Below are 27,862 nucleotides of genomic sequence, written 5' to 3'. Positions count from 1 at the left end.
ATTACAAAAATGGTTAACGTACCTCAGTCGATGACCACCTTCATCTGATGAGTAAGCTAGATGGAAGAAAGCATTGACTAGAGCATGGATGGAGAGAGGGCCTTTTAGGCTAGCTATTAGTGGATCATTATAGGGTTGATAGCTGACAAGCTAAACAAATAGGAGAAAAAACTTCTCCTCAGAATTACCCAATTAGGTGGGAAACATGGACCATGGAATGAAACAACAAGTAATGAACCAGGTGTCATGGGAGGCAAAAGCCCCTAGCCTTAATTTGATGCCTTGACATTAACCAACATAAATTTTTTGTGAACAATGGCTTCTCATACACACACTGGATGATGAGAGTGAGGAATTAAGCAATGTTGAAGGTCCAGACCTTAGACTTCATAGTGTGCAGGCAGAAGATGTTATGACTATGGCTTGTTCTCTGGTGCTAATTGCGCAGTACGTTGAAGCTGAATCAAAGCTTGAAGAACAAGAACCAGCAGAAAATGAAGCTTAGCTCCAAGAAGAAGATTTTTGTCTATTCATCAACGACAGACAACAATCTGTCAATGATGCAGATTGCTCAAAAATATGTATCAGAATTGTTGGTGAAGGTGTGCCCTCTGTTCTGCATCAATTGGCTGAATTCAAAGCCCATCATAATGAAGAAATTGTTGCCATAACTGATGATGGAGGTTTCAATTTAAATGAAACGGATATGCAATCTCCTACTTAGCTTGAAAGCAAGATAGCATGGACATCAAAGTGAATGAAGCTGAAGTGTGCGCTGAGGGTTGCAAATAAGTTGTCTTTTCATTCTCGTTAATCTAACTACTGAAGAAGACGACATTAATGAAGCAGGAAGATATTTCCTCGTATGCTGTGAGGATGGACCCCCTTTATGATACCAACAGTGACAGCCTGAAGGCAAAGGAAATATAATTGCGGCAATCTCTTCTTGACGATTTCAGCAGCATTTCTATGGCCAACAAATCTTACAGACCGCACATTAATTGCCTCAGACTTGTGCACCAACGAAGACATGATGATGGGGTAAACTTGTTTTCTCTTATATGTAATTGTAAGGCTGATTATGACATGAATTTAATTTTGAAGATGTTAATGAAGCAGGAGGATGTTTCCTTGTATGCTGTGAGAATGGAACCATTTATAACACTGATAATGAAATGAAAGCCTGAAGGCAAAGGAAATATAATTGTGGCAACCTCTTCTTGACAATTTCAGCAGCATTTCTACAACCAAAAAGTGGGACAGACCACACATTGCTTGCCTCAGCCTTGAGCACCAAGGAAGATATGATGATGGGGTAAACTTGTTTTCTCTTAACATGTAATGTAAGGCTGATTCTGATATGGATACGCAATATACAAATATGTTGGGCCAATTAGGTTTCATTGATAACGATGGGAATGTTCTTCCCTCAATCTTTGGGAAGAGATTGACAATACAAAGTAGGCCTATGAGGAATTCCACAACGGCAGAGGAAATGTGTTCTGAAATTGTAATAATAATCAGTGAAAATATATAGTACAGACAGCCAGAATATTTGATTGTGGGGACTACGATGATATTACCAGGGATGTTGTTAGTACAGAGAGATATGATCCAATTCATGATTGGATGGAATCAATTCTCAGAATAAGTACAAGATCATTTTGGACACCAGATTGCTACATTAACTTTCAGAGATGTTACGTTTGGAGATTCTCCTTTGCTTATCAAAAGCGGAATGATTACAGAACCAGCATGCCTCTAGGTGCCTCTCACAATATCCCAGCGTTGAATCTTCATAACATTGGCATCAGCAAAAATTCGGCAAGGGTCCAGAAAACGTTTTCTGAGAAACATCAGCAAGAAAAAAGGCAAAAATTGGCAAACTGCAGCAAACATTAAAAAATACAAAATATATTCATTTTTTTCAAAATTTTAAACATATAAAGCAACAACATCAGATTAAACATTGGCAAATAAATATGGAGAAACCACTAATATGTATGATCTAAGTCACGTGACATGAGGACACAGAACACGATGAACGCGAAAATGCAAGTATCTGACACGTGACATGTGACATGACGACCCACCAGAACATGACACGGAGGACATGTTATATGTTGAAATGTGTAGCCTGGGAAGTATTCCAGAAGCCCAGATCTGGGGTTTGTGAGAATTTCCCTCACAAAAGAACTTTGTGGGCAAAAGACCCAAGTGAGGGGGTTTTAGACCCAGATGGGATTTAAAAATCTAAAAGGAAAAATTAAAAGAAAAAAAATTCCAAAGTCTAAGTGGAAACTTTCTCTAAGATCTAGAGAGTTCCTAAGAAGGCTTAGGAAATCTATTTAAGGAATGCCTCAAGACAAGGCTAACACATCAAATGAGAGGGAGCTCGCTTGGACAAGGAGGCCGTGAAGATGTAGTCCTAAGGAAGCCCTAGTGTGAGGGCCATGGAGGGCTGCTTCAGGAAAGGCCGAGTTTGACCATCAAGTGCAGGTGATCTAGAGGAGTTAGGTTAGATGGAGGTGCCACAGAACTCAGGACTGATTCAGCATGTGGGCTGACTCAAAAAGGACGTGTGAGCAAGAGGATTCCGGGCATGCATTGGAGTTCTCTGAGATCTGAGCACAGGCTTCTCTGATCCTAAATGAGAGAGTCGAGATCCCATTAGCAGAGATCTAGGAGGGCCACAAGCCTAGTCTGTTGTAGGAAAGGAGGCTGCAAGTGTTTATGGATCAGCGATGAGGAGAAGGTCTCAAGACAGGCATAACGCAGGATATGAGGACTGCTTTGAAGGTCTGAATTAGGGTATTCCTGTAGCTGTTCAGGAACCTGAGTAGGAGAGCCCAATCCTCTAAAAAAAGATGCTCAGAACAGACATAGAATCCCTCCCATGTGTCATCACCGAAAGGATGAAGATCTGATCCTAAAGTATTTAGGACAGAGATCATTGAACCCTAGTTGAGGGCAGCATAAAAGTATCAAGTTCTGGGCATAAGTATGATTGCTAACCCTCTCAAGAACAAGCCGAGAGTCTCTTGCTCTAAGAAGAAAGCCGAGACCTGTACGTTCACTTCAGGATGGCCGCAAGGTCTAAAAGGAAGGGAGAACAGGGCTCTAACATCATTCAAAAGCAGTGCTGGAAGGAGGACTGTTAGGAGAAGGGTAAGCCAAGATTTTGATGAGTTTGAGGCTGAGTTTAGGGTATAGTTGCAGCAGCCTCAGGTACCCTAATCAGAGAGCCGATATCCCATTAGCAGAGATCTAGGCGGGCCGCAAGCCTAGTCTGCTGTAGGAAAGGAGGCTGCAAGTGTTTATGATCAGCGATGATGAGAAGGTCTCAAGACAGGCATAACGCAGGATATGAGGACTGGTTTGAAGGTCTGAATTAGGGTATTCCTGTAGCTGTTCAGGAACCCGAGTAGGAGCGACAAATCCTCTAAAAGAAGATGCTCAGAACAGCCATAGAATCCCTCCCATGTGTGATCACTGCAAGGATGAAGATCTGATCCTAAAGTATTTAAGACAGAGATCATTGAGCCCTAGTTGAGAGCAGCGTAAAAGTATCAAGTTCTGGGCATAAGTATGATTGTTAACCCTCTCAAGAACAGGCCGAGAGTCTCTTGCTCTAAGAAGAAAGCCGAGACCTGTACGTTCACTACTGGATGGCCATAAGGTCTAAAAGGAAGGGAGAACAGGATTCGAACATCATTCAAAGGCAGGGCTGGAAGGACTGTTAGGACTCAGGAGAAGGGTAAGCAAAGATTTTGATGAGTTTGAGGCTGAGTTTAGGGTATAGTTGCAGCAGCTTCAGGTGCCCTAATCAGAGGGCCAAAAACATCAGGAGACTACTCGGAACAATGATTGAAATATACCTCAGAATTGGAGGTAAGTTGATGGACTGTTAGTGGCAGAGAAATAGCCCTAGGTGAGGGCAGACTTACAGCCCTAGATCTGGGCAGATCTGAAACGGTATTCAGTGCTTGAACAGCAATGTAAAGAAGCCCTAGCAGAGGGCAGATCTATAGCCCAAGATCTGAAAATTTGAGGATCAAATTGCAGAGAAGAGGGCAGTGACTTTGATGGCCTAGTTCAGTACAGAAATGACTGTGTATGGGCAGATCTACAAGCCCTAGGTGAGGGCAGTCCTGTAGGCCCAAGATCAGTCAAGCATTGACTGAAGAATGGGCAGATCTGAAGATGGAGTTGCAGTGAAGAATTAGTGTCCAGATTGGACAGACATATGGCAACCAAAGTACAGATTGGAGGACTGTTAGATGGTTAGCCATTGTGCCCTAAGTGCAGGTCTTGTGAAGGGCTACAAGCCTGCTAGGAGAGGCAGAGAAGTTGAGCTCAGGGTTTGATCAGCCAAGAGAGCCAGATTGACAGCCCTAAGTTGACTGTTGAAGAAGGATGTTTGACAGTCATAGTGGGCAGACGTCCAGCCCAAAGTTTGTCTTCATTGGAGAAGTGTAGGAAGGCATTAGAGGGAAGAAGTCCCAAAGGAGCTGAGGAGCAGCAGTGGGTAGTTGAGAGTTGTTCACAAATGGAGTTGTGAACAACTCAACAGAAATCCCTAAGTGTTGAGACATTGAAGGACTAATGTTCAGCTCAGGGTTACATGGGAGCGGGGGCGAAAACAGGAGCAGGAGCGACATTTTCAGAAGCTCCCGGTTTGGGAGCAAATCCCGGAGCATTTTTTATATAATATATATATATTAGATTTTTTATATTTTGATGCATATATGTCAACAAAAACATGTAGAATGATGAATTAGATATAAATAAACAAACAATTCAAACAAAAAGTAAGAAACAACAAGGTAAAATCGAAAAAAAAATAAAAATAAATAAATAAATAAAACATAGATTGAACCATATAACAACAAGCATCTAGAAGTTATAATCCTCATCAACCACGTCCACAAATTAGTAACATACAACATATTGAGTCTCATGAATCATGATTCATCAATCTTAAAGTTTCAAGCTTTCAAAATTCAATATATAACATTTATCATCATTGATCACCAAAGTTGTACTTGTAAGCAATGTCACATGGTTCGGGTTCGTCAATAATTAGGTTCGGTTTGAGTTTGAATTTTTTCATGAGGTTCGGATGAGGTTTGCCATTAGGTTCGTATATATATATATATAAAATGAATTATAGGATAAAATAGTAAGAAATCAACATCAATAAACATAAAAAATACTATCATGGACATGGAAACTGCAAGGATAAATTACAAGCTTGAGTTGTGACATGAAGTTATGAGTTTTGCTCGATGGACTTGGTCCATGACTATGAGGTTCGCTGAACCTCAAATTTTTTTTTAAGGTTCGCCAAAATTCGAACCTCAAGGTTAAAGTTCGACGAACCTTGTGACATAGCTTGTAAGCTAAGTTTAACCATTACAACAAATAATATCTAACATGAAATGAAATGTTATAAAATGAAATGAAACAACTTTCAACTTTCACGAAGCATAATATTCATAATTCATTACCAATGAGTTATAGTTGCCAACTTCAAACTTCAAACTTAAAGTGTCATATATTGTTTACAAAAATATCATAATAAATATGAAAGAGTCAACAGTTATAAAAACTATTAGAAACTAGAAAAGACGAGTAAATCTATCATCTACATCTTCCTCTTGCCACCATGAATAATGTCTAATTTCTGAGCAGGTCGTGGTGGTCTTCTAGGAGTCTCCTCCCGCACAGACCCACGACTAGAACCAGAAGGCACATGCCCTCCACGTGAGGATGTACATGGAGGCGGCAACAGCAAAGGAACAAGACTCGGAACTCGAGCACTGCTACTGGATGGTGGGGGTGGCATGGTTGTTGCTTCATCTTCCTCTCTCATAAGTTTTGCTTCCAGTTCTTCAAGATGTATAGTGCCATCCTCCAAATTATCGTCCCCTGGGTGGTTGTCCCAAATTTTATATGTTGGATCCTCATAAGCCCGATCAGAGTAATGACTCAACAACCTCAAGTTGTAGTGCACATAAACCAAGCTTTCTGCCCAATTTTCATTGAGTCTGTTTCTTCTCACATAATGTATGAAGCTATAGGTGCTCCAACACCTCTCTGCAGAAGAAGTATTTACAACCTGTGAAAGAACTTTTTTTGCCAATTTTGGCAAAAGTCCTTGGCCGCCATATGCTTCCCTCCATGTGCGAGCATCAAATCTGTCTCTATCTTCCATTGCATGGAAGGAACCAAACAAATCAGTGCAACTAAAGTATCTGCCTAATTCAAGATGCAGATTAGCACATTCCTCCCTGTCAAGTATCAACTTGTCTAATGCTTGCAAATATCCTGTAGATACCTCTTCGTCTATATGGGGTTTGACCCTATCCCCACCCCCAGGTGCAGGCGTAAGGATATACGCCAAACCATGTAGTGGAACATTAAGTTTATTCCACCGTGTACACACACAATTGTGAATCAATGTATACAAGTTGGGATCATCTTTCTGGAATCTGAAAAATATATTTTATTTGCCCCAACATGGTATCCATCTGCTCATACACCTCCCCAATCACTGGTTTATCTGTATCTGCAAACCGAATCATGTGATAAATGGGCTTGGTGAATTCCAATACTTACCTGACATGTGCCCAAAACTAACCATCAAGAGCGGTCTCCTCCACCTGTTCAAAACCTTGCCTGTCAGCTGCATTTGTAGCCCTTTCCTTTAATACCTGCCAGTGTGGACTTGATACCATGCTAGCCAATGACTCTCTTACCTTCAAAAGGCGCTTGAAGGTGAGGTAATAGCTAGCAAATCTAATCTTCGCAATCTTCAACAGCGCCAATCTTGAGTGACTGCAGAAAAGGCCATGGGTATTGCTATGATTTGTAATAAATTTTATCATTTCTTTGCCTCTCTTGTACAAATCACCAACCCATTTGTATTGTTAGTTTTTGTTCTTAATAATATCATGCATCAAAAGGTTCATTGTGTGAACCAAACACCCAGACCAAAATATGTTGGGTATTTATCCTCAATAATTGCTCTCGCTGCCTTACAATTAGAAGCATTATCAGTGATGACTTGGATGACATTGTATGGCCCAATTAGTTCAATTGTTTCAAGTAATGGTTCTGCAATGTTGATGTCGATCTTGAACTTGTCTGAGTAATCATATGATAAAAGAAAGATGGCACCACTAACAGACACAGCAAGAACACTTATCAATGGCTTGCCTTTTACATTTGTCCATCCATCAGATACAATGGACACCCCATGCTCAGTCCAAGAATTTTTCATTCTACTCAATGAATGTGATATTTTTGCTTTTTCATGATCAAGTCCAACAGTTCTAGCCTTGTCATACCTAGGGCTCTTGTATCCTTTAGTGGCATCATTTATGGCAGAAACCATTTCATGCCAATAAGGTGAGCGCAAAATATTGAATGGTATCCCACATGCATAGAGAAACCGGTAAACTTTTGAATCCACATCATTCGTACACCCTTCATCAAGGAAATTTGATATGGTTCTACGCCTTAAAGAGATGTTTGGTGACCATGTGCCTCCATATCCACTGCCATGGGAGAATGTTGAAGTAGTTCTTTGTGCATGTGATTGTGAGCTTGGTTCAAAGAAACCCTTTGATTTTTTAGATTTGTATTGGGCTTCCTCCTCTTCCCTTATGTATTTGGCTCTATCTGTTGCTGACACACCTGTACAAGTTTTGGTTCCTATTTGTTTATCTCCATCCCATGGCCTTTTCCCGCAGAGGTGCTTTCTGGCACGGGTGTATGAACCTGTGTAATTATTGTTGCAATGGGGGCAGTGAAATTTAGTGGTTCCACCCCCTTTCCCTGCTTCAGGCCTATTAACATATTTCCACAATGGGGTTTGGTCTTGTTTAGTTTTTTGAGCTGACTCATGTTCACTCTCCTCCAGCTCCTCCTCACCAAGGTACTCCTCTCCAGGGTTTTCATCAAATCCACTATAACCCACTTCTTCATCCCCTTCTTCATTTTCAACCCTCCTTTTTCTACTCTCCAACACCATAATAACCAAAAAAGGAACCAAAAAGAAGAAAATGCCAAGCAATATAACCATGATGTTTAAAATTTGAAGTTTTGAATATGCAAAAAAAATGGAATGGGAATTGGAATGGGAAATAGAGAAAAAAAATATTTATTTATTTAGCAATGAATATTAAAAAAAAAATTGCTAGATTAGAGTGTAGATCCTACCTCTTTGGCCTCCAATCTCCCCTTGCAAGCTCTTCAAACTCCTCCAAGCTCCTCTCCTTGCTCTCCAAACTCTCTCTTGCTCTCCCTTTTTCCCTCCCCTTCCCTCCCTCTCCACGTCGTCGTCACCTCTCTCTCAGCCGTGCAGGCATCGCTCTCCGTTGGTCGGAAGCGATTTTTCCAACTGGGGAGCGGTCAGGAGCAATCGCTCCGCGACCACTCCCCAGTTGGAAAAATCGCTGTCGGAGCAACCCCCTCCATCGCTCCAAAAATTTTAGGTCGGGAGCCCGAGTTGCTCCCGCCGGACGGGGATTGGGAGCGAGATCGAGGGGCGGGGGGCGCTCCCCCGCAACCATGGTTTAACTAGAGGGCAGATTGATAAGCCATGTTCAGTGACCTAAAGGAGCAGGAACATTGTTAAAGGCAGAGCTGCAGATTGGGAGCGAAAGGACCAATAGATGTGTTCAAGACACGTGGACTGAAAGGGCTGCAGGGTGCCACATCAGCGAGTAGGTCAAGGATGTCTTGTTCAAGGTAGATTAGTGGTCAACATGACATACACCAAGCCCCAGCTGTATGTACTTGTATCAGTGGATGTATGAGGGCCATTATCCCGGATACAAGAGCCCTAGACAATTGTATTACAGTTTGTTAATACAACAAAGAAGAGTTGAAAAAAAAAATTAAATTGTCATGTGCGCTAATTGATTCACTAATGTGAAATTTTCCATTGTGTAAAGTAGGATGGTTGAGGTACATGAGTAGGTTTGTGTCTAATTCTAAGACCTAACCTAGATTCTCATGTGTCATGGAAATTCACCATCATATATTATATATTAAAAAATATAACAAATTAGTGAAATATACATAAAATATGAAATATATAAAACATTTACATAATGATGATACAAATTCAATCATCCAACTAATGCATATAACCAAAATAGCACAGAGTGCAATCCATCTCTGAACCAAAAATACATCAACAAGAGGCCCTAAATAGCCTGTAGAGTCCAAAAAAATCATGCTACAACAAATAACTAGTACTATATGTCATCAGAACAATTGCCTATATTGAGATCCTTATCATCAATATCACCCTCCAAATGTTAAAATAGAATAAAATAAAACTTAACATCTCAAATTGAGGTGTTGTTTGCGTGATGGTACATTTTTACAAGAGTCAAAATCATGCTACAACAAAAGACTAAAACTACATATCATCAAAACCATTGCCCATATTGGGATCCTCATCATCAATATCACCCTTCAAACATTAAAATAAGATGGAAAAAGCTTAACACGTCAAAACGATATTTTGTTTTAGTGATGGGTACATTTTTACTAGGGTCATGACTAAGGAATTCAACAATTAATGCACCAACATCGAGGTACATAAAGGGCTTGATCCACTTAATTAAATGCTAGCTCCATACCCTCATAAATGACGGACTCCAAAGAAAACATTGCAATCCCCCCAATCCTGAAATCCTGAAAAATTATTAAATCTGCTAGATTTTGAGTGAGATCTAAAATTCTACTTTCTCCATATGAAATCCAATGAGGTCGGAACCACTCTCAAACATCATGAGTCAATTAATGGTAATGTTAAAAAATTTAGGAAAAAGATGAAAATGAAAATAGAGGACAATTTAACATTACCATTAATTGCATAACATTCGTAGGACCTGGAGAAATCCACTTCCCAACACTTGGAATTCCTTCTAACATTGCTTAATCACACTTAGATGCACTTCAAAACCTTTGAGAGCTCCAAACTTGTGACTGAATTGCGTGAGAATGAGGCAATAAATTGATTTTAAGATGCTTTTTTATTGGACACGCGTCCAAATTTCAAGACACCAGTAGGGCTCATGTTCGTCACCAATCAAACTCATGTCCTATTCGATCAAACTCGTGTCAGACACATCAGAGATGTTGTGCCCGACACGTGAAATACGTGACACGGACGAGGAGGATTGTTAGTTTTTGTAGCATTGGATGTTGTTCTAGTCTCGACTTTGGTAAGAGGGGCTAGGAAACACTAGGACTCCAAAACCCAGAAATCATATCTAGAATCAACATAGAAACATCTCAAATAAATTAATTAGTCAGAAATTAAATTTTTCCTAAGTTTAACTTGGGGACAATGAATAATTAACAACAATTAATTGAGAAAGGTGAGATTTCTCTAGAAAGTCACATGGATCAACTCATAAATGATCTTAGTCGTTGACTATGATCGATTTTCCAGAGAGCAACATTTAGCAGGAAGAATTCGAGCCAGAAGGAAGCAAGAGCAAGAGAGAGATCAATAGCAGATTTCCGGAAGAGATTTCCAGTTCCAGAATAGTCAGCTGAGAGAGGGACGAGTTTTCTTCAAGGAGTTGTGCAAGGCCTACGTAGGGGGCTTCAGAAGAGAGTTTGATCCAGCCAAGGAAGAGTCAGTTCAATTGCTGAGGGTCGGGATAAATTCCAAACGACTAAGCAAGTCACTTCCCGAGGCAGAGACAGGCAGAGCTGTAGGATTCAACATGTTTTGGAGGCAGTGCGAATTAGCCTACGCAGCTGTAGCGCAGAGGCTCACATAAGGGCATTTCGTGTAGCCTAGATTGTGCATATTTTGAAGCAGAATCAGTTGTGGTGTTGAGGTATTGACCTCACAGATATTTTGCCAGTATTTCTCTTAGATTGGATTGCTAGATTAAGCATCCAAATTGTACTTTGAATTTTTGTTGTTGCATAATAATAAAACACTCATATGTCGCACCGGTTTTCCCACATTGGGTTTTTCTAGGGACATTTGTCCAAAAATAACTATGTCAAATTTTTATTGTGTGCGCACTATCATTTTCTCAATTTCCAGTTTATTTCCGCGGCATTTTTATTGTGAAGAAATTGCATGTGTGATTAATTCGTTATTTTGCCATAATAAAATAAATTGCATAATTTTATCAGTTAGAAGAATTAATTCTTGTTGTTGCATTTAAGGAAAATTTTCACACGGTATCAACACAAATTTGATTAGACAACAACCTCAGAGGTGGAAGGAGTATCGTCAAGATTCAGAGGGAATTTGGCATCTCGTTTTCCAGGTTTGCACAGGGTGTAGCCAGGTCGTACAAATTACTGGACAGGGGTTTGATTTCCAGAGGCAGGTGGTCGGAAAGGTTCAAATTTGTCCAGAAGAGATTCCAACAGGCAGTAGGTGAGCAGATCAATATTTTGTTCGCAAAGCAGATTCTTGATCTGCACACAGTTGTTTTTGTAGCAATTTTGTAGTAGCAGAATAAACGTTGGGTGGAAGAGAAATAGCGCACACAGGGATTTTCCTCAGAGGGTTTCTAGCGTCAATCTTGAAGGAAATCTGAAATTTCCAGTTGCAGAGGCAAAACCAACAGGCAAGACTACGCATTCCAGAAGAGAGTGTGAATTGCAAAACTAGTAGCCAAGTAGGAGAGGAGGAGATTCCTGTTTATATCCCAGTTGTGAGTATTGCAAAAAATGGCCTCAATAAGACTTAGTGATCAAGATAGGTTATATGGTGCATCCAACTACATTATTTGGAAAGCCAAGATGTCATTTCTGCTAGATGAGTTTGGTCTAAATATGTACGCCAAACGAATTATAGTTGTACCTACAAACCCGCAGCAGCTAGACAACTATAATAAAGAGATGGCCAAGGCAAAGCAGATGATCCTTGATGGAGTTCAAGATCATATGGTCTCACACTTAGTGGCCAAGAATATGGCCAAAGAAATGTGGGATGCTCTCACAGCACTATACTAGAATTATTTTGAGAATCGGAAGATGTTCTTGAAGGCGAAGCTAAGGACCACTAGGATGAAGAAGGGAGGAGTTACCCCCTACCTCACCAGAATTCAAGATATTCGAAATGAGTTGTCCACAATAGGAGAGGCGCCACAAGAAGTTGAACTTGTGTGTGTAGCTATCAACGGTTTCACGGAGGAGTGGGCTACTTTCGTCCAAGGCATCAGTGGACGAGATCAACTACCTGAATGCGATTGTTTGGGCAGACTTCACGCAGGAGGAGATGTGACTTGCTCTAGTCAAGAGTAGTCTCAGTGGCAGCAATAGAGCATCGAAGAGTGTGAAGGAGTTGAACATAGCCCTTGCATCACAGGGAAAGGCAAAGAAAGGTCCCAACCAGGGACAAGGCTCATAGGGAGGAGACAAGAAGAAGAAAGACTTGTTGAAGATTAGTTGTTTCAGGGGTGGTGAGTTTGGTCACTACAATACCCAGTGTCCTCAGAGGAAGAAGGACAAGAAGGAGAAGCAGGAGCAGGCAGCAGCTTCGACAGAGATTGATCAGTTGTCCTCCAGATTAGAGAAATATTTTGCTTTGCATGCGGGAGACATTGAGTTCTAGACTCCAGAGTTGTGCAAAGCTGGGCAGGGTCCATTGAGGTGAGCATCGAACATGTGTTTCCTCTTGGATCATTACCCTTGCCACAAGGGGCCGACAGTATTCAAAAGAAAATGGATCAACATCAGATGGCAGAGTCAATTCTTGAGGGATAGTTGCAGTCAGATGCTGAGGAGCACAATGCAGGTGCAGACAGACTCAATGGACAGTGTAGAGACTGGTGACAGTCAAGGACCCAGAAGACAGTTGTAGTCCATAGATACAGTTGATCCAGTACTTTTGGATTTCAGTTGCAGCAACATGAGATCAGTTGCAGAGTAGTACAGTGTAGTGTCAGCAGCAGCACAGATGCAGGTTAGTTCAACTCAAAGTAGCAGATAAATCAGAGTTGCGCAGTAGTTGGTGGACAGTGACAATTTCTCACAGATATCAATCATTAGCAGCGTGTATGGAGGATGTTATGGACATTGGGTGAACACCTTCCTCACTAAGAGGGAGTGTTAGTTATTGTAACATCGGATGGTGTTATAGTCTCGACTTTGGTCAGAGAGGCTAAGAAACACCAGGACTCCAAAAATCAAAAATCGTTTCTGGAAAATCCACCTAGACACAACTCAATTAATTTAATTAGTCAAAAATTAAATTTCTCCTAAGTCTAACTTAGGGAAAATGATTAATTAACAACAAATAATCAGTGTTCCACGGGGACTCGGCCCCCCCCCTAGGGGTCTAGTTTCCTCGCTCCCCCGCGCTCCGGGGACTTGGGGACGAGTAGGGGACGTTTCCCCACACTCCCAAAATGGAGGAAACTCAAGGGGACGTGCCAGGGAAACGTTTCCCTTCCCTGAGGGGGCGTTTCCGAAAAGGGGGACGTGGGGGGGCGTGGGGGGACGAGAGGGGATGAGGGGGGGCGAGAGGGGACGTGGGGGGACGAGGGGGGACGTGGCACACCTTTAATGCATTAAAAACCATTTTAATTAGCTAAACGCTAAACTTAATCTTTAATTAAGAGTTAATTAATGTTTAGGGCTTTGGAAAATCGTTGTTTCATGTTATAAAAACGACACCCTGAACCATGAACAACACACTCACAGCCTTTGCAAGTTCGCTGAGCGCTCCACTCACAGCGTTGGATTTCACTGTTCGGATTTTAATAAACAGTGCCTGTATCATTATTAATTGTATTAGGAATTGTATACAAAAGGTAAATTACCTAAACAAAGTCAGTGAATTAATACAATTTGTTGAAAGTGCAAGCTAGGAAAACCAAGACCTTGAATCGGTTCAGTATGGGCTCTCCCCGTTCATGGTGATAGTAGGTTTAGGAAAGATCCTACTGTCACATGTTCTGAAAAGTGGATCTGACTATTTTGTTTCCAAGAACCAATTAACCACAAGTATGGGTGAAAAATCCGACTTGTAAAAACTTAAAAGACTGCCTCCTTGACTACCATGCGTTGTGTTGATGAGACCTGACTGAAATATAATATTGTTGATATAATAAGACCTGATTAAAATACAGAATGTTAAAATTCCACCAGCCACCCAACTACTTTCCGATATGATTTCTCAAAATTCTGCGCTGACATCTAATTTTGATCCCATGAGAACTTAAAGGGTTCAAAATATACATTCGCTCAAAGAAAGAAACCAGCAGGATCTGTAAAATGGAAACTAACTAAGCAGTCTAACAACCTGAAAAGAAGAAAGTAACTTCCACTTACGTGTCTATCATTTTTTGCATGAGATTGCCAACAGAAAAATCTATGGCACAAGGTTATGGCTATCGCAATGGTCACCTGGGAACTGAATAAACAATAGACAGTCAGCCTATTACTATATTAGGCCTATGGTCTTTACCTGTGGAAAAGCATCCAGGTTCCGTTTAGTCCAAGTTCCAAAAATGATTTCTTTTAGACTTTTTCTCTAGGTTAGCAGTATCTAAAACAGAATTGTGAAGGTATATTAGACCTATGGGCTAGTCCTATGGAAGCATTGCCAAATAGGCTATTCATATATTAATATTATCAGTTGAAAATCTACGGCCTACCTAACTAATATGTCAAGAACTTAGAAGTCTAGTTTCTCAAAATCATTATACATAATCCACTATAGTTCTGAGTTCTCTCTATGTTTAAGTTTTCTTCTAAGAAGGACAGTTCTCTCTTTGTTTAAGTTTTCTTCTAAGAAGGATTGTGTAATTTTTCAAATTCATTGCTTTCTTGCTCCAAGAATTCTTATCAATGATCATGCTTTGCAGCTTTTCAATTCAAACCAAATTGTCATAGTGGACTAAGACCCTGACGCTCCCCCACGTTTCCTAAAAAATGGTAGGGAGCTTTTGCATAGGCCGCTCTCGTGCCCCCTCGCCCCCTCGTCCCGGAACCTTGGTGGAACATTGCAATTAATTCATAAATGTGAGATTTCTCTAGAAACTCACATGGATCAACTCAAAAATGATCTTAGTCGTTGATGAGGATTTAATCATGGCCATTGGTGAGCCAACGAGAGATTATAAGAGGAGGTCGATGGGGTTGGAGCTAAACAAACAAGAAGAGCGAATTTCCTTAGCAAATCGATTTTCTAGAGAGCAACATTTAGCCTAAAGAATTCATGCCAGAAGGAAGCATAAGCAAGAGGGAGATCAGTAGCAGATTTCCAAAGGAGATTTCCAATTCCGGAAGAGTCCGCTGAGGGAGCGACGAGTTTTACTCAGGAAGCTGTGCAAGGCCTGCACAAGGGGCTTCAGAGGAAAGTTCGATTCAGCCAGAGGAGGAGTCGATTCAATTCCTATGGTTCGAAATAAATTCTAAGAGGCCAAGTGAGTCACTTTCCAGGGAAAAGACAGGCAAAACTGCAGGATTCAAAGTGATTCAACGTGTTCCGAAGGCAGTGCAAATTAGCCTGCGCAATTGTTACATTGAGGCTCACGCAGGGGCTTTTCGTGTAGCCCAGATTAGCCAAATTTCGAAGCAAAATCAGTTGTGGTGTAATGGCATTGGTCTCACAAATAGTTTGCCAATATTTCTCTCAAATTGGATTGCTCGATTAAGCATCCAAATTGTACTCAGAATTTATGTCACTGCATAATAATAAAACCCTCATCTATTACACTGATTTTCCCACATTGGGTTTTTCTGGGGACATTTGTCCAAAGATAAATATGTCAAATTTTTATGGTGTGTTAGCATTTTCTTAGCTTCCAATTTATTTCTGCAGCGTTTTTATTGTGAAGAAATTGCAGTGTGATTAATTCATTATTTTGTTGTAACAAAATAAACTGCATAATTTTATCAGTTAGAAGAATTAATTTCAGTTACTGCAATTAAGGAAAATTTTCACAAGGACGTGTCATGTTACTCTATATATGATGTGGTGGATGCCAAATAGAAAATGATATGTGACGCATAAAAATAGATACTAAATCCTAACCCTAATCATCAATATCACCCTCTGACCATTAAAATAAGATAGAAAAAGGGTAACATGTCAAATTGAGATTTTGTTTGGGTGATGCATACATTTTTACCAGGGTCATGACAGAGGAGTTCAACAATCACTGCCACCAACATCAAGGCATATAAAGGGCTTGGTACTCTTGATTAAATGCTAGTTCCATACCCTCATACATGACAGAATAGAATGGAAACCTTGAAATCCACTAAATCATAAAATCCTGAAAAAAATTGTTGTCTATTGGATTTTAAGTGGGATCTAAAATTTTACTTTCTCCATATGAATTCCAATGAAGTTGGAACCAATCTCAAACATCCTGAAACAATTATTGGTAATGTTAATTACATAGCATTAGTGCGGCCTGGAAAATTCCACTTTCCCAACAGTTGGAATCCCTTCTAACACTATGCAATAAACCTCAACTACATTACAAATTGCCTCAAAGCTTCAACTTGCTAAGTGAAATGACAAAAAAATAAGGCATTATGACTCACAACCGCTAATTTTTAGTAAACCACGCAAAAAAATTGGAAAAAAATATATCATGACTTTTTAGTAAACCACACGACGTTTACTTTACAAACAAACAAAAAAATCGTGATTTTTTAGGGTCGAAAAATCAGTGATGTTATCCACGTTGCAATATCCTTCTTTTACTTTAAAACCAAATACAAGTAAAGAATAGTTTTCCTTGATAGTAAGGGCATGTGGTGTCAATTGGGTCTAGCCCGGGCGTTGAGCAAAGGAGTTTTATCCTCCCTACCCAATTTCAATTCTCGCAAGTGACATATTGAGCTCCTATTGATTATATTGTTGACAAAACTTCAAGCTTCTAAAGAATCCATTTTACACTGAGTGCCATCCACGGAATGAGGGAAAGTGCCCAGTGAGTTCCCCACAAAATGCATTAGGCGTAAAAAAAATGGTCACACAATTACACTAGATATTTGGTTACACCTAAAATATGAGGATTGTTACTAGGTTAGCGTAGGTTGTGACTATATCCAAATGAGTTCATTGTTTGAACATTAATTGATTTTTTGAGTTCTAATAAGTCGTTTTGCAACTACATGAGCAATCCCTACTCTAGGGGTTATGATTTGGTCATAGGATAGAACTTTCATTATATCAATGTTTGGGTATCTGTGTCTTGTTTTCTGAATAAAGGGTTATGTTGTGATCAGGTTGCCTTAAGTTAGTCTAGATAAGACCTGGAGGGTTTAATTTATGATAGTATTCTTCTCTAGAGGCAAGCACTTTACGCATAGGCAGTGTTATCGCTCAAAATATATATATAAGCACCGCGACAACGACTCAGGTTGGGGGTTGTCACCCCAATCACCAACCTCTCCATTTAAGCTATCTCCCAACAGCAAACTATGGGGGGTAGACCCTATGGAAATGAGATGAAGAATGACTAGTTGGGAGCCAACTAGTCAAGGAGACACAGTTGAGTGACCAAGTACTTGTTTAGATTTAGCAAGATGTTAAGGGTTCAATAAGATTTATAAGATTTAAAACCAATGCCTTATGAAGTCGATGCTCTTGCTTTACAAATTTTAAGACCAAGTACATGATGGACAACTATCGCTTTGATGAGTAACCATCCTATATGAAATTCAGCAGTGTGATGCTACCTACGAGAAGGAAGGATCTGGGATAGGGATTCAGTAGTGTGATGCTAAGGGAAGGATAGTCAACACAATGTGGACAAGCCAAATGGATACAAAAGGCAACAACAGTGGCGTTGAGCAAACCAAAAGGGGATTCCACGCTAAAATCAATCAACTGATGAAGAAAATCGATGTGCTCCAAATAGATCCGATCATAACAATCTGAAACTCAAGGATCAAATGATGGCCATCGTGCAAGTGTTGGAGGAGCTCCAAACTTTGACAGCAAAATTGACCAGGCAAGATGACGAGAGGAGGCTTTGTGCAGTCAATTAGTGGGCCTCCAAGAACAGGAAAACTTTATGAATACCACGCTCTGTGAAATTGACAATGAAACTTGGAGGCAACATCGGCAGAGTCTGGACTTCAACCAACAAACATTTGGGGAATAAGTCAATTGTAACTAACACATTTTGTGTTGTAAATTTTGTTTTCTGCTCGGTTATTTTTGTAGAATCTGTACCTCCATGTTTGTTGTTGTCATAGTATGTAGTCCTAAAAGAATGCTTATAGAAAATCCTAGCTATAGGGACTTAACAAAAGGGGGATCATATTGTAAAATTTCATGTGTATATCATGTGATCGAGCACAGATTTAATACAAATTCTACTCATTCATAATAAATAAAAAAAAATGAAACCCTAATTCTACAACAAACACAAGATGAAAGAAGATACTTGCAACAAATTTGCACAAAATCACCATAGAATCACCATTTATCATCCAAGATCCAATCACAATATCCTTCCCAAGACAATTTCCTCATTCAATGCTCAATAGAAACCAAGAGAAAATAGACAACCTAGTGCGCACTACTCTCCAAGTGTAAGTGTGACAATGATCCAAAACTAAATCGACTTCCCTCTATTAATATGAGGTAAATCAAGTCAATTTAGCCTAAAACTAGACTAAAAGCCCTAAAAATAATATAATGTGTGATTACAAGTTGGATAGGTCACAAGTCGACCCCCTAAATATAGCTAATACAAAGAACAAACATAAATACAAGCCTCTTTTAAGCCACATGTGTGAGCTAAAAGGCCTCCAAAGATGACGTCATCCTCTAAAAGGTGCATCTCTCATCAAAATATGCCATGGATGACTCAATAAGGTGCTCCTCACTCCAAAAGCTACCTCCTCATGAAAGTTAATTCTCTTATACTAGATATGATTTATTTTTACTTCAACGATTTATTAAAAACCCATAAAATATTTATCTCAAATATTTTTGAAATTGTTCATAAAATAAACACACAAGTATATTAACTCAAAAAAATAAAATGCAGTGGAAATAAAATGGAAAGATCAAGCACACTACAACAGCAAATTTGTACCCAACACAATCTTCCTTAATATTAAATTTCTCAATAAAATCTAGGCCTAGACCCAAAAATAATACAAAAAAAATTATAATCGATGGGAACCTGGAAACTTAGCCCCACTACTCAAGGAAATCGGCCCCTAAAAATCAACCCTCCTGAAGAAACTCGGCCCTAGAGAAATAGACATGTCTCACAAGCAAATTAGGCCCCCTTTCTTCTCACCTCGTACAACCCATACGCACTTGAGAAAATTGGCCTTTGTGGATATTTCGACCTCTTCCATAATTCGGCCCTCCTCTTTAGCAACTCGACCTCCCTCTCTCCTAAACACAGTCTCCCTAAATTTCTCCGGAAATTCCTTGCTACACTTCTCCTCACTTCTCTTCTATCTAATCAAGCCTCTCGCTCTAAAGAAAAACACTTCCTCCACAACTATGTGTCTTCACCTCTCCCTTAGACTTATTTTATAATTTCAGTAAGCCAGAATCCCTAACCATAATCTCCTAAGTGATCAATGGCTAGAATTAAATCATAAGCCTCACTTGAGATCAACGGTTCAGATTGTACTTTTCATAAGTTAACCTTAGGAAAGAAATCATAAAATCACTTACTCCACCAAGCAAACACCTAAAGAGGCAATCAAATATCTTCTACATGCTAAGACACGAAGACGATGTAGAAGACCTTCCGAGGCTACAAAATCAACAATGTAAGGTGCTAATCATCAAGCAAAGGCGCTCTCAACAAGACTTCATCCTCAAAATTGGCCCACATCATCCATCCAAGCCACATGAAGGGGACGTCATGGAGTTAGGCCATGCCAACATCATGCAAAGCAGTGTACACCCCCTCCAAAGGGGTCTCAAGTCATCATCATCATCAAAACATCCCATAAACAAGGCAACATCCATTAAGAAGGTGCAATGCTAACCTAGGGGTTAACTATCATGTCTAGGGTACATCAACTCTCTAGGAAATTCCCTGTCTCAGAAGTGTAATGTTTCAAGTCCTAAAGGGGGAGGCTAGTGTCATCAATTGTGTTAGATACATCGCAAGTCAACTCCCTTCAACAAGTGGTGAACATCCTAGCTTTGGTGCCTAGTGAAGTCAACAAAATGGGTTAAACGTCCTCTCTAAAGTGTTGGAGAAGCATTGTACAATCCCTCAAGGGATAGCAATTGTGCTTAAGAGCAAGCATTTAAAACATACTCATGGAATCAAATGAGACCAACATCATAGATGCAAGAACCATAAGAGTACTAGAGTGAGCCATATTTAATGTGAAATGCATCAAAGTACTTTACACAAATATCATCTTAAATGTCTTACTAGCTTATAATTTGCAAACAAGTTAGCATGCTTATATATGGGAGGATTATCACAAGGCCCTATTTGGCTCTTCCAACCCTAAGGGGAGGAACAATTCCTAGAAGGTACAAGTGCTCAACGACATGGTAGGGGTTTACTTCATGGAGGATGTCACAATCTTTGTACCAGTTATGAAATTCCAACATCCTTGAGACTTATGATGTGAAGAGGAGCAATCGTGGGACTTGAGTCACCCCATTCCTTGGCCTATATTTACCACCCCTCTTGTTTTTTCTTTTTCTTTGCAAATATAGCTTGGGTTATAGGCATTTATTGATTCATTACTGACCCCTTAAAGATGAAGTGTTTCATTGCACATCAAGGTTGGGATAATCAAAGTTCCTTTTATTTAGATAGCTCATACATGAGCTAGGTGCTAGGTGAGGGATAATGAGAGGGATAGAGCTCAAGCTAAGCTTTTGTCCACATGCTTTCATTTATCCCTGCTAAATCTTTTTCATTTTAACATTATGGCACATTCTTTTTCTTTCTTCTATTGCACCAACATCTTAGTGCAAAGTTTTTGGGCCCCTACTCAAAGATGAGAAAAACAGGGAACCAATACTGGTAACATATAGAAATCAACCTGAAGATGGGATGTGAATACAAAGGAGAGATAGAAAATGTATGGATTACCATGGACATGCAACGTCAATCAAAGCCTCCTATTTGTGCCCCTCATAGACAGTGAAATAAAGGCCTCTAGGAAGGTTACACTGGACTAGGAGCAAGTGATAACCACCAAGGTGAAACATGGAAACAAGAATACAACCACAATCGATCTATCATCCAATTCAACCTATGATCCATACTAGAATACCCTTAGACATTAAATGAAAGCATTTGAATAAAAAATTGGTTAATGTACCTCATATTTGATGACCCACTTTCATCAAATGAGCAAGCTAGATGAATTAAAGCACTGACCAGAGCATGGATGGGAGGCATCTGAAGACTGAGACTAGTTATCTGTGGATAATCATATGGCCGGTGGTTGGCAAGCTGAAATAGCCGCAGAAAAAATTTCTCCTAGGGGTTACCCAATTGAGTGGGTAACACTACCTTAAAAAGGTATAAGTTCAACATGTGAGGGGACTAATTCATTTCATGGAGTTGAATCTGAAATGAAACAGCACCTTCTTCTTTGGGGAGAATAGTTCAGCCATATTCAAGGCAATTGATTTAGGAGACAATTATTGCAAGATGAAGCAAGAGGGCATATTTGAGGGTTGTTGGCTACATTGCAAATAAGAAAATGGCATGCTTCAGGTGATTAGAAACAGGCCTATGTGAATAGAGGGATAAGATAGCTCATGGGGAAGATGAGAGCACTGTATATATTGCCAAACAAAGTACTATTACACAACGATGACCTACGAATTTTGTCAAGGGCAAGCATCCTTTTCTTGAGCAGAACCTTTCTGCTGTACTTGCTATTATAATTCATCTCGGCTGGAAGTGACAGAGTGCAGTTTCTAATAGGATAACAGTTCTGGGAGTAGCAGAGGTTCTGAATGAGAGGATAAATTCAATTTCTGTTGGATCTGATGATCAGAAAAAAAATATTTAAGTGAATAAACAGCTAGTCTTACTAAAAGTCAGCAAGCAGCCTATATATCAATAAGCCTCATCTATGCACCTAAAAGAATAATTTGTGCCTAAGCCAACCTATACACTATTGTACCTGGCCTGATCTATACATTATTGTGCTGGAACCAAACTGGGTTGGTGGGTTAAGTGAGCACTATTAATTATACCAGCACATGTACAAGCAAGAGAAGTAGTGCTTCTGCAACGCATTCCCTTTGACAAGGTGTGAAATGAGACGCAAATGATTTGGTACTTGGGTAGAAATTTATAACATCATATAGAAGGCATGTTACAGATCAATCCATCGAGCTTTGAGATACTTTTAGACAAGAAAGATGTGGTACTTAATATAGCCTTATCTTTTATCTCATAGAGAGGAGTATGATTCAGGAGGTCAAATTTTAGTTTCTAGCAGATTACTCCTGGTTTGGAGGTTAGAACAGGTATCATGTGAACTCATGACTCAAAAGAGAACTTGCACCCCATATCTGAACAGCACATAAGCATGTGGCGGTTTGAGAAGCTTGTTTATTCTGATAGTTAAGTGTCCCATCAAGAGGGGTACACTGTCTAAAAAGGGTTCCAAATTCCAATTTTTACTTATCCGGCAATCACTAAAACCACTTGTCTATGCATGATATGGCCAGTTCAGTCCTAATCTGCATGAAGTGGGATAAAGCATATTACTGTCATTACCTGGATGATGAGTGAACCCTTCCAGAATTATCCCCTTTTTCTATTTCCGATTGCCAATGAGAACTCTCCACCCATCAACAGATTGGTGCATGCGATAAATCAGTGAACAGAAAATACTAAGCAGTTGCATGTGCATATTTACCAGATTATGAAAGCACAGCCCAATGGACAGTGATATATCAGTTTGATGGATAGCATGCATTCTCAGATGCAGGGCACACTGAATCTATTACACCTCGTTTATATTCTATTTTGGAAAGCATGCACACGCAAGCAGTTGCATGTGCATATTTACCAGATTATGAAAGCACCACCCAAGGGTCAGTGACACATCAGTTTGATGGATAACATGCATTCTCAGACTTAGCACACACTAAATCTATTAATCCTCAATTATATTCTATTTTGGACAGCATGCACATGCATTCTCAGACCTAGGGCACAGTTTTCAAGGAGGCAGAGTTGTATAAAATGAGAAAACTTCATTGTATCGGGGCTGTATCACCTGAGATTGAACCTCAGGTTTGCTTGTAATTGCGAAAGGTCCTGACAAATAATAAAAACTTAAGCACTTGGTCCACAAACTCTCTCTTTTCATTAGAACTGAATGTTAAATTTCCTTAGGATTCTGCTTGCTGCTTGAATGAACAATCTGAAACTACTTTTCTTTTCACCAAGACACAGAATTTCTCAACAATAGAAGCAGCGGAATTAAACACAGAGATAAAGACACAATTACACAAGAGTCACAATAATTTTCTAGGGAACCCAACTGGGAAAACCCTCTCCTTGCTGTGGTATTTTATTGATAGAGTATACAGATCAAATACAAGGCAAACTGTCTACTGAGAACAGAGTTGTTCTCCTCCTAGCCTAGCCTAGACTTGCCCCGAACTTTACTTGATCACAGCTCCTATCCTTTGCGCACAAACAGGGCCAAAATCCTTGTGCACTAGCCTCTCTCTTGGCTCTTAAATTCATGTGCACAGGGCCTCCTATTTTGCAGCACAAATCCCTCAATCTATGCGCACTTGGTACTCAATAATACGCAAACCACAAGCAGGAAGCTCACACACAATTCTTGTGCACTCTCTCACAATCCTGTGAGCTATTGTCTTGTCTCACAACCTTGTGCACAAAACAACTTTTGAATTTTGTGCCTTCGTCCTCCTCGTGTGCTATTCGATCATGCTATAACTGGCAAGCTTATTTTTAGAACTCGGACTTGAGATTGATTTCTTAACTGGGTCAAACTGACTCTTCTAACTTGTCCTTGCCTCAATTAGACACTAAGGCTCTCACTTGTCTTTTTCTGAATATAAACTCGCACTTGGAGAGCCACATAACTGAGCCTCCAACAGTCGCATGAACAAACTAACTCATCCTTTGCCATGAACTCGTACTTGACAAAAGAAGAACACATTGAGGTCTTTCTTGACTAAGGCACAAGTCAAGAAGACCTTCACTCGCTACTATTTTCAACACTGAATTCTGTAACAATGCATGCATTCTTCTTATTCTTTGTAATTTAGTCAGTTTTATGAGATTTTGTGGATATTTCTTCCCTGATTTAATAAATCTGTTGCAAACCTAAGCAGTTATTCCAAACCCCAAGGGTTGGTAAGGCAATGAAATTTCCCCTTGATTGCATTTGAAGTTTAAACGACCAGGATAGGGCTGTCTTTTCAGCTTTGATCATTGGGTTAGAGTCAAATTACCTGGTGAGATTCATCCATTGGGGATGCCTCACTGGAATTCTCCATTACTACATAGACATGGGCCCTTGTTTCTCTTTGACTCCATTGCCTATGGCAGGCACCATTCTTCCAGATTCCTCTATAGAATTGCTAGTTTTATCATTGTGTCCTTCATCTACCCGTTGATGCAATCCATGGGTCATAGGAAAAGATACGGATATCCCCCTGGTGTTGGCATGAACCAATCTAAAGCAAGAGACATGAACGTTAGATTTTAGAGTGACAACGGACATTGTGTCTAGAGTTGCACCAAGTCTCCATTGATAGTGCATGATTTCGTGTAAAGTCGTAAACATTATGTGTGCTTTGATTACTACGCATTACATTCTTGACCATGACATTCTTGCTACTCCATGCCCACAATTACCATGTAACCAATAGAAACAATAGATGGACCCTCCATAGATAAGCAAGGAAAACACCACAATCCAACTTATCACAATATAAGCAAGGGCATTTCAATAAGGTCTTCGCAAGAAAAAATATTTTGGAATCATCACATCTTTGTGACATATTTTTTTTTTGTTATCTAACCCATGGGAGATTTGAACGCAAGGAGTTACTTAACAGTACACACATTCACCATCAATCCAAAATCCTGCGGGCCTTTGCAACATAAATTAAGCAAAAGGTACTCAACAATTATAAAACCAAAACTCAATTCAAACCAGAGATCAACAACCATCGAGTCACAAACATTTAAAAGCAATTCAAATGATTAAGAGTTAGTGAAGTAAATCAATTAAAGAAATTGAAATACTCCGAGGGCACCAACTGCATCAAAGGCTGAACTCACAAAGGAGGTGAAGTACGATCATGACTACAAAAACTTTGGAAGGTCCCTACTCCCTAGGGCCTGGTGTTTATTAAAGACCTCAATTGCTCCATAGCTCGTCCCCAGTCAGACCACCTCACCCCTGGGTACTCACCTAAGGACATCATCAAACTTTGTATCAATGCCTTCAGAGTAATAGATGGAGACAAGGGTACCTCTTCTCAGTCTTCCTCCTCTACTTCTACTTTTATTTATAGTTACAGTCTTGATGTTGAGCTAGGGCTTCAAAGTTCTTTGGCTTTTTTTCCTCAGCTGCACCTAGATCTTGTTACTCTTGCCTTATGGTCAATTGTATCTTCTTTTTGGTTAGCTTTATAGAAACTAGGATGTGTTGTAAACACTCCCCTAATCTATTGACCACTTAGTAGACTCTCTAATCCCGTTGACCTAGTTCTTGGTCATTTGTTGGACATTTATAGAATTATCTAATCTTATCAACGATTGACTTAAGGTCAAGCTATATATACAAATTTCAAGACATGCTATGGCCATTGTGAATTCATAGCAGTGCCATTTGTGTTGAGTGACACATCAACTTCCTTTAGGTATTGGCGAAATAACAAATAGAATGGCAAACATTTGCTCTACTAAAGAGAGTGCAATCGTTAAAAAATAACACTTCGGGCCAGCATTGCAGCGTTCGGAATTCCAAATTATAATCTCCTATCTCCCTGATCTCTCTCGAACTTCCACTATCCAAATTGAAAGAAATGTGAACAGAGAAAAAGCTATCTTCGAGTCATATGACAGTTGAGAGGCTAATCGCATAGTCAAAAGCTACAATACATAGGCAGACTGCATGGCCAATCAGGCAGTTCAAGTCATGCTTCACAAAAAAGTCAGCTGGAATTTAGCTCATGCTTCAGAAAACCTTTTTATTTATCGGTCCCTTGTTTTTCAATTTGTCTTGAGATTCTTTCAGTATTTTATCCTTTGGAGAATACAAGCCCAGGTGAAGAAGTGTATCTCTTATTAAAAATTTAGCAAAAATAATGTTAGAAGTCAGAGATGTGGAGGCAAGGACTGACATTACCATTCGTCAAGTTTCAAAGCAAGTAGCCCCGATTTGAACAGCAAACAGTGTCGTTCTCTATTATCATATTTATTTTGTAATGAACTCTCTTTGTAAGTCTGTTAGAAAGCGTGCAAATAGAACAGGGAAAGCTCTACATAGTATAAGAACGCATTTTTATTGGAATATACCATGCCATTTTGAAAAACAGGCAGAAGTATATTAACCTTGCTTTCAAAATAAACACTTGTTCAATTATTCCATGAATTAGGTTTAACAGCGCTGTTTGGAAGTTCAATTCCTTGGAGTTACAAAACAAACCAAAAATTTAATGAAACTTCAATTCCTTAGAGTTGCAACTCAACCAGAAAAATAATAAATAATAAAAACAAAAGCGTCTAGGATTTAACTTTAAACCCTTACCTTAGTGGGTTTAGCAGTCTGATGCAGTTCTTCTTCGGGAATAACAACCGGCCAAGACTGGCCGGCCTCCTTGAACATCTGTTGGGTCTCCAGCGCCTGACCCTTCTCCAGAATCGTCTTGCGAATGGTCTGGGCAGCAGTTTTGGAGCCGTCGATCACCTCTTCGACGCCATTGGTGAATGTCACAGTTATCTGAGGATGATGGTCATCCGTTCGTCTCTTCACAGTAATCTGGCAGTTGGGGTTAGACTCCTTGGCCTTAATTGAGTTGCATTGGGCCAGGAATTCAAGTGCTGATGCCGACCTTGGATCGAAGGCATTGAATTCGATCTTCACCTTCGACAAAAACTTTAACATTTTCGCAGACTTTCCTCGTTTTTCCAAAAACGAATTGTAAATGCGTCGCGCCGAATGAGTGCGTAATGGTCCTCTGATAATGGTGCTGTGATATTGGTTCCAACGAATTATATTGTTTCCATTAAAAAAAATCATCTTATAGCATAGGAAGGGAGGGTTGTTTTTTTTAGGTAAAACTTATCCGAATAAATTAGTTGTTAAATTACTATTGAAAACAATTATTATTGGTTATTAGTTAATGAAGTTGACTCATTATTATTATTCAAGGAAAATTCTACCAGTTAGAATTTCAACGAAAATTTTACCAGTTAGAATTAATATGTTTATACTAGTTAGAATTAATTATTTATTAATGGTTTATAAGGAGCAACTTCCACTCTTACAAAATCTTTAATATGTTTTTTTTATGGGTGGTCTATAAAGGGCAGATTTTCTGTCACACATCCATAAACAAATATATCAAAAATAAAATAAAAAATTCCACCATTGTAATTTCGATATGGCATGATTATAATTTGTTTACATCTATAATTGGCATATAATGATTCGTACTTAGGTAAAAGACTATTTCTACATCCATATACAATATTCCATAGTTCAATTGAGCTCTGACAGGGATTTAAATACACATGCGATTTTCATTATGTATACATAGCGTTTTCTGCTTAGTCGCTCACGGTTTAGATTGCAATTGATTTGGTATTAATGATATGCTTTGCCACGGAGACATGGCAGGAGCAGGCTCCGTCCTCTCACTCAGCTG

General features: G+C 39.6%; 1 protein-coding gene across 5 annotated transcripts in view; it reads right to left on the bottom strand.

Moving 5' to 3' along the window:
• The window catches only part of LOC149161328 (uncharacterized), an 85,900-nt gene extending 58,682 nt beyond the window's left edge, over nt 1-27,218 (bottom strand). The window contains exons 1-2 of one of the 5 annotated variants that reach the window (XR_016261877.1): nt 26,743-27,217; nt 23-1,846 (exon numbers count right to left, since the gene is read on the bottom strand). Coding sequence is in view for 4 of the 5 variants with exons in the window: in XM_089436931.1 (XP_089293057.1) it covers nt 26,547-26,620; nt 26,743-27,099 (431 nt within the window). In the remaining variant the exon portion in view is untranslated. Of the gene's footprint in view, nt 1-22; nt 1,847-26,546; nt 26,621-26,742 lie in introns of all 5 variants that reach the window. The other 4 variants (XM_089436931.1, XM_089436932.1, XM_089436933.1 and 1 more) reach the window with 4 other exon arrangements.
• Nucleotides 27,219-27,862: the final 644 nt, after the last annotated feature.

This window comes from Pinus tabuliformis, chromosome 5_2 (genome assembly GCF_031772625.1).
Source record: "Pinus tabuliformis cultivar Carrire ecotype Pingquan chromosome 5_2, CPIR1, whole genome shotgun sequence".
Classification (NCBI taxonomy): Eukaryota; Viridiplantae; Streptophyta; class Pinopsida; order Pinales; family Pinaceae; genus Pinus; species Pinus tabuliformis.
This window is presented reverse-complemented; position numbering and strand designations above follow the sequence as displayed.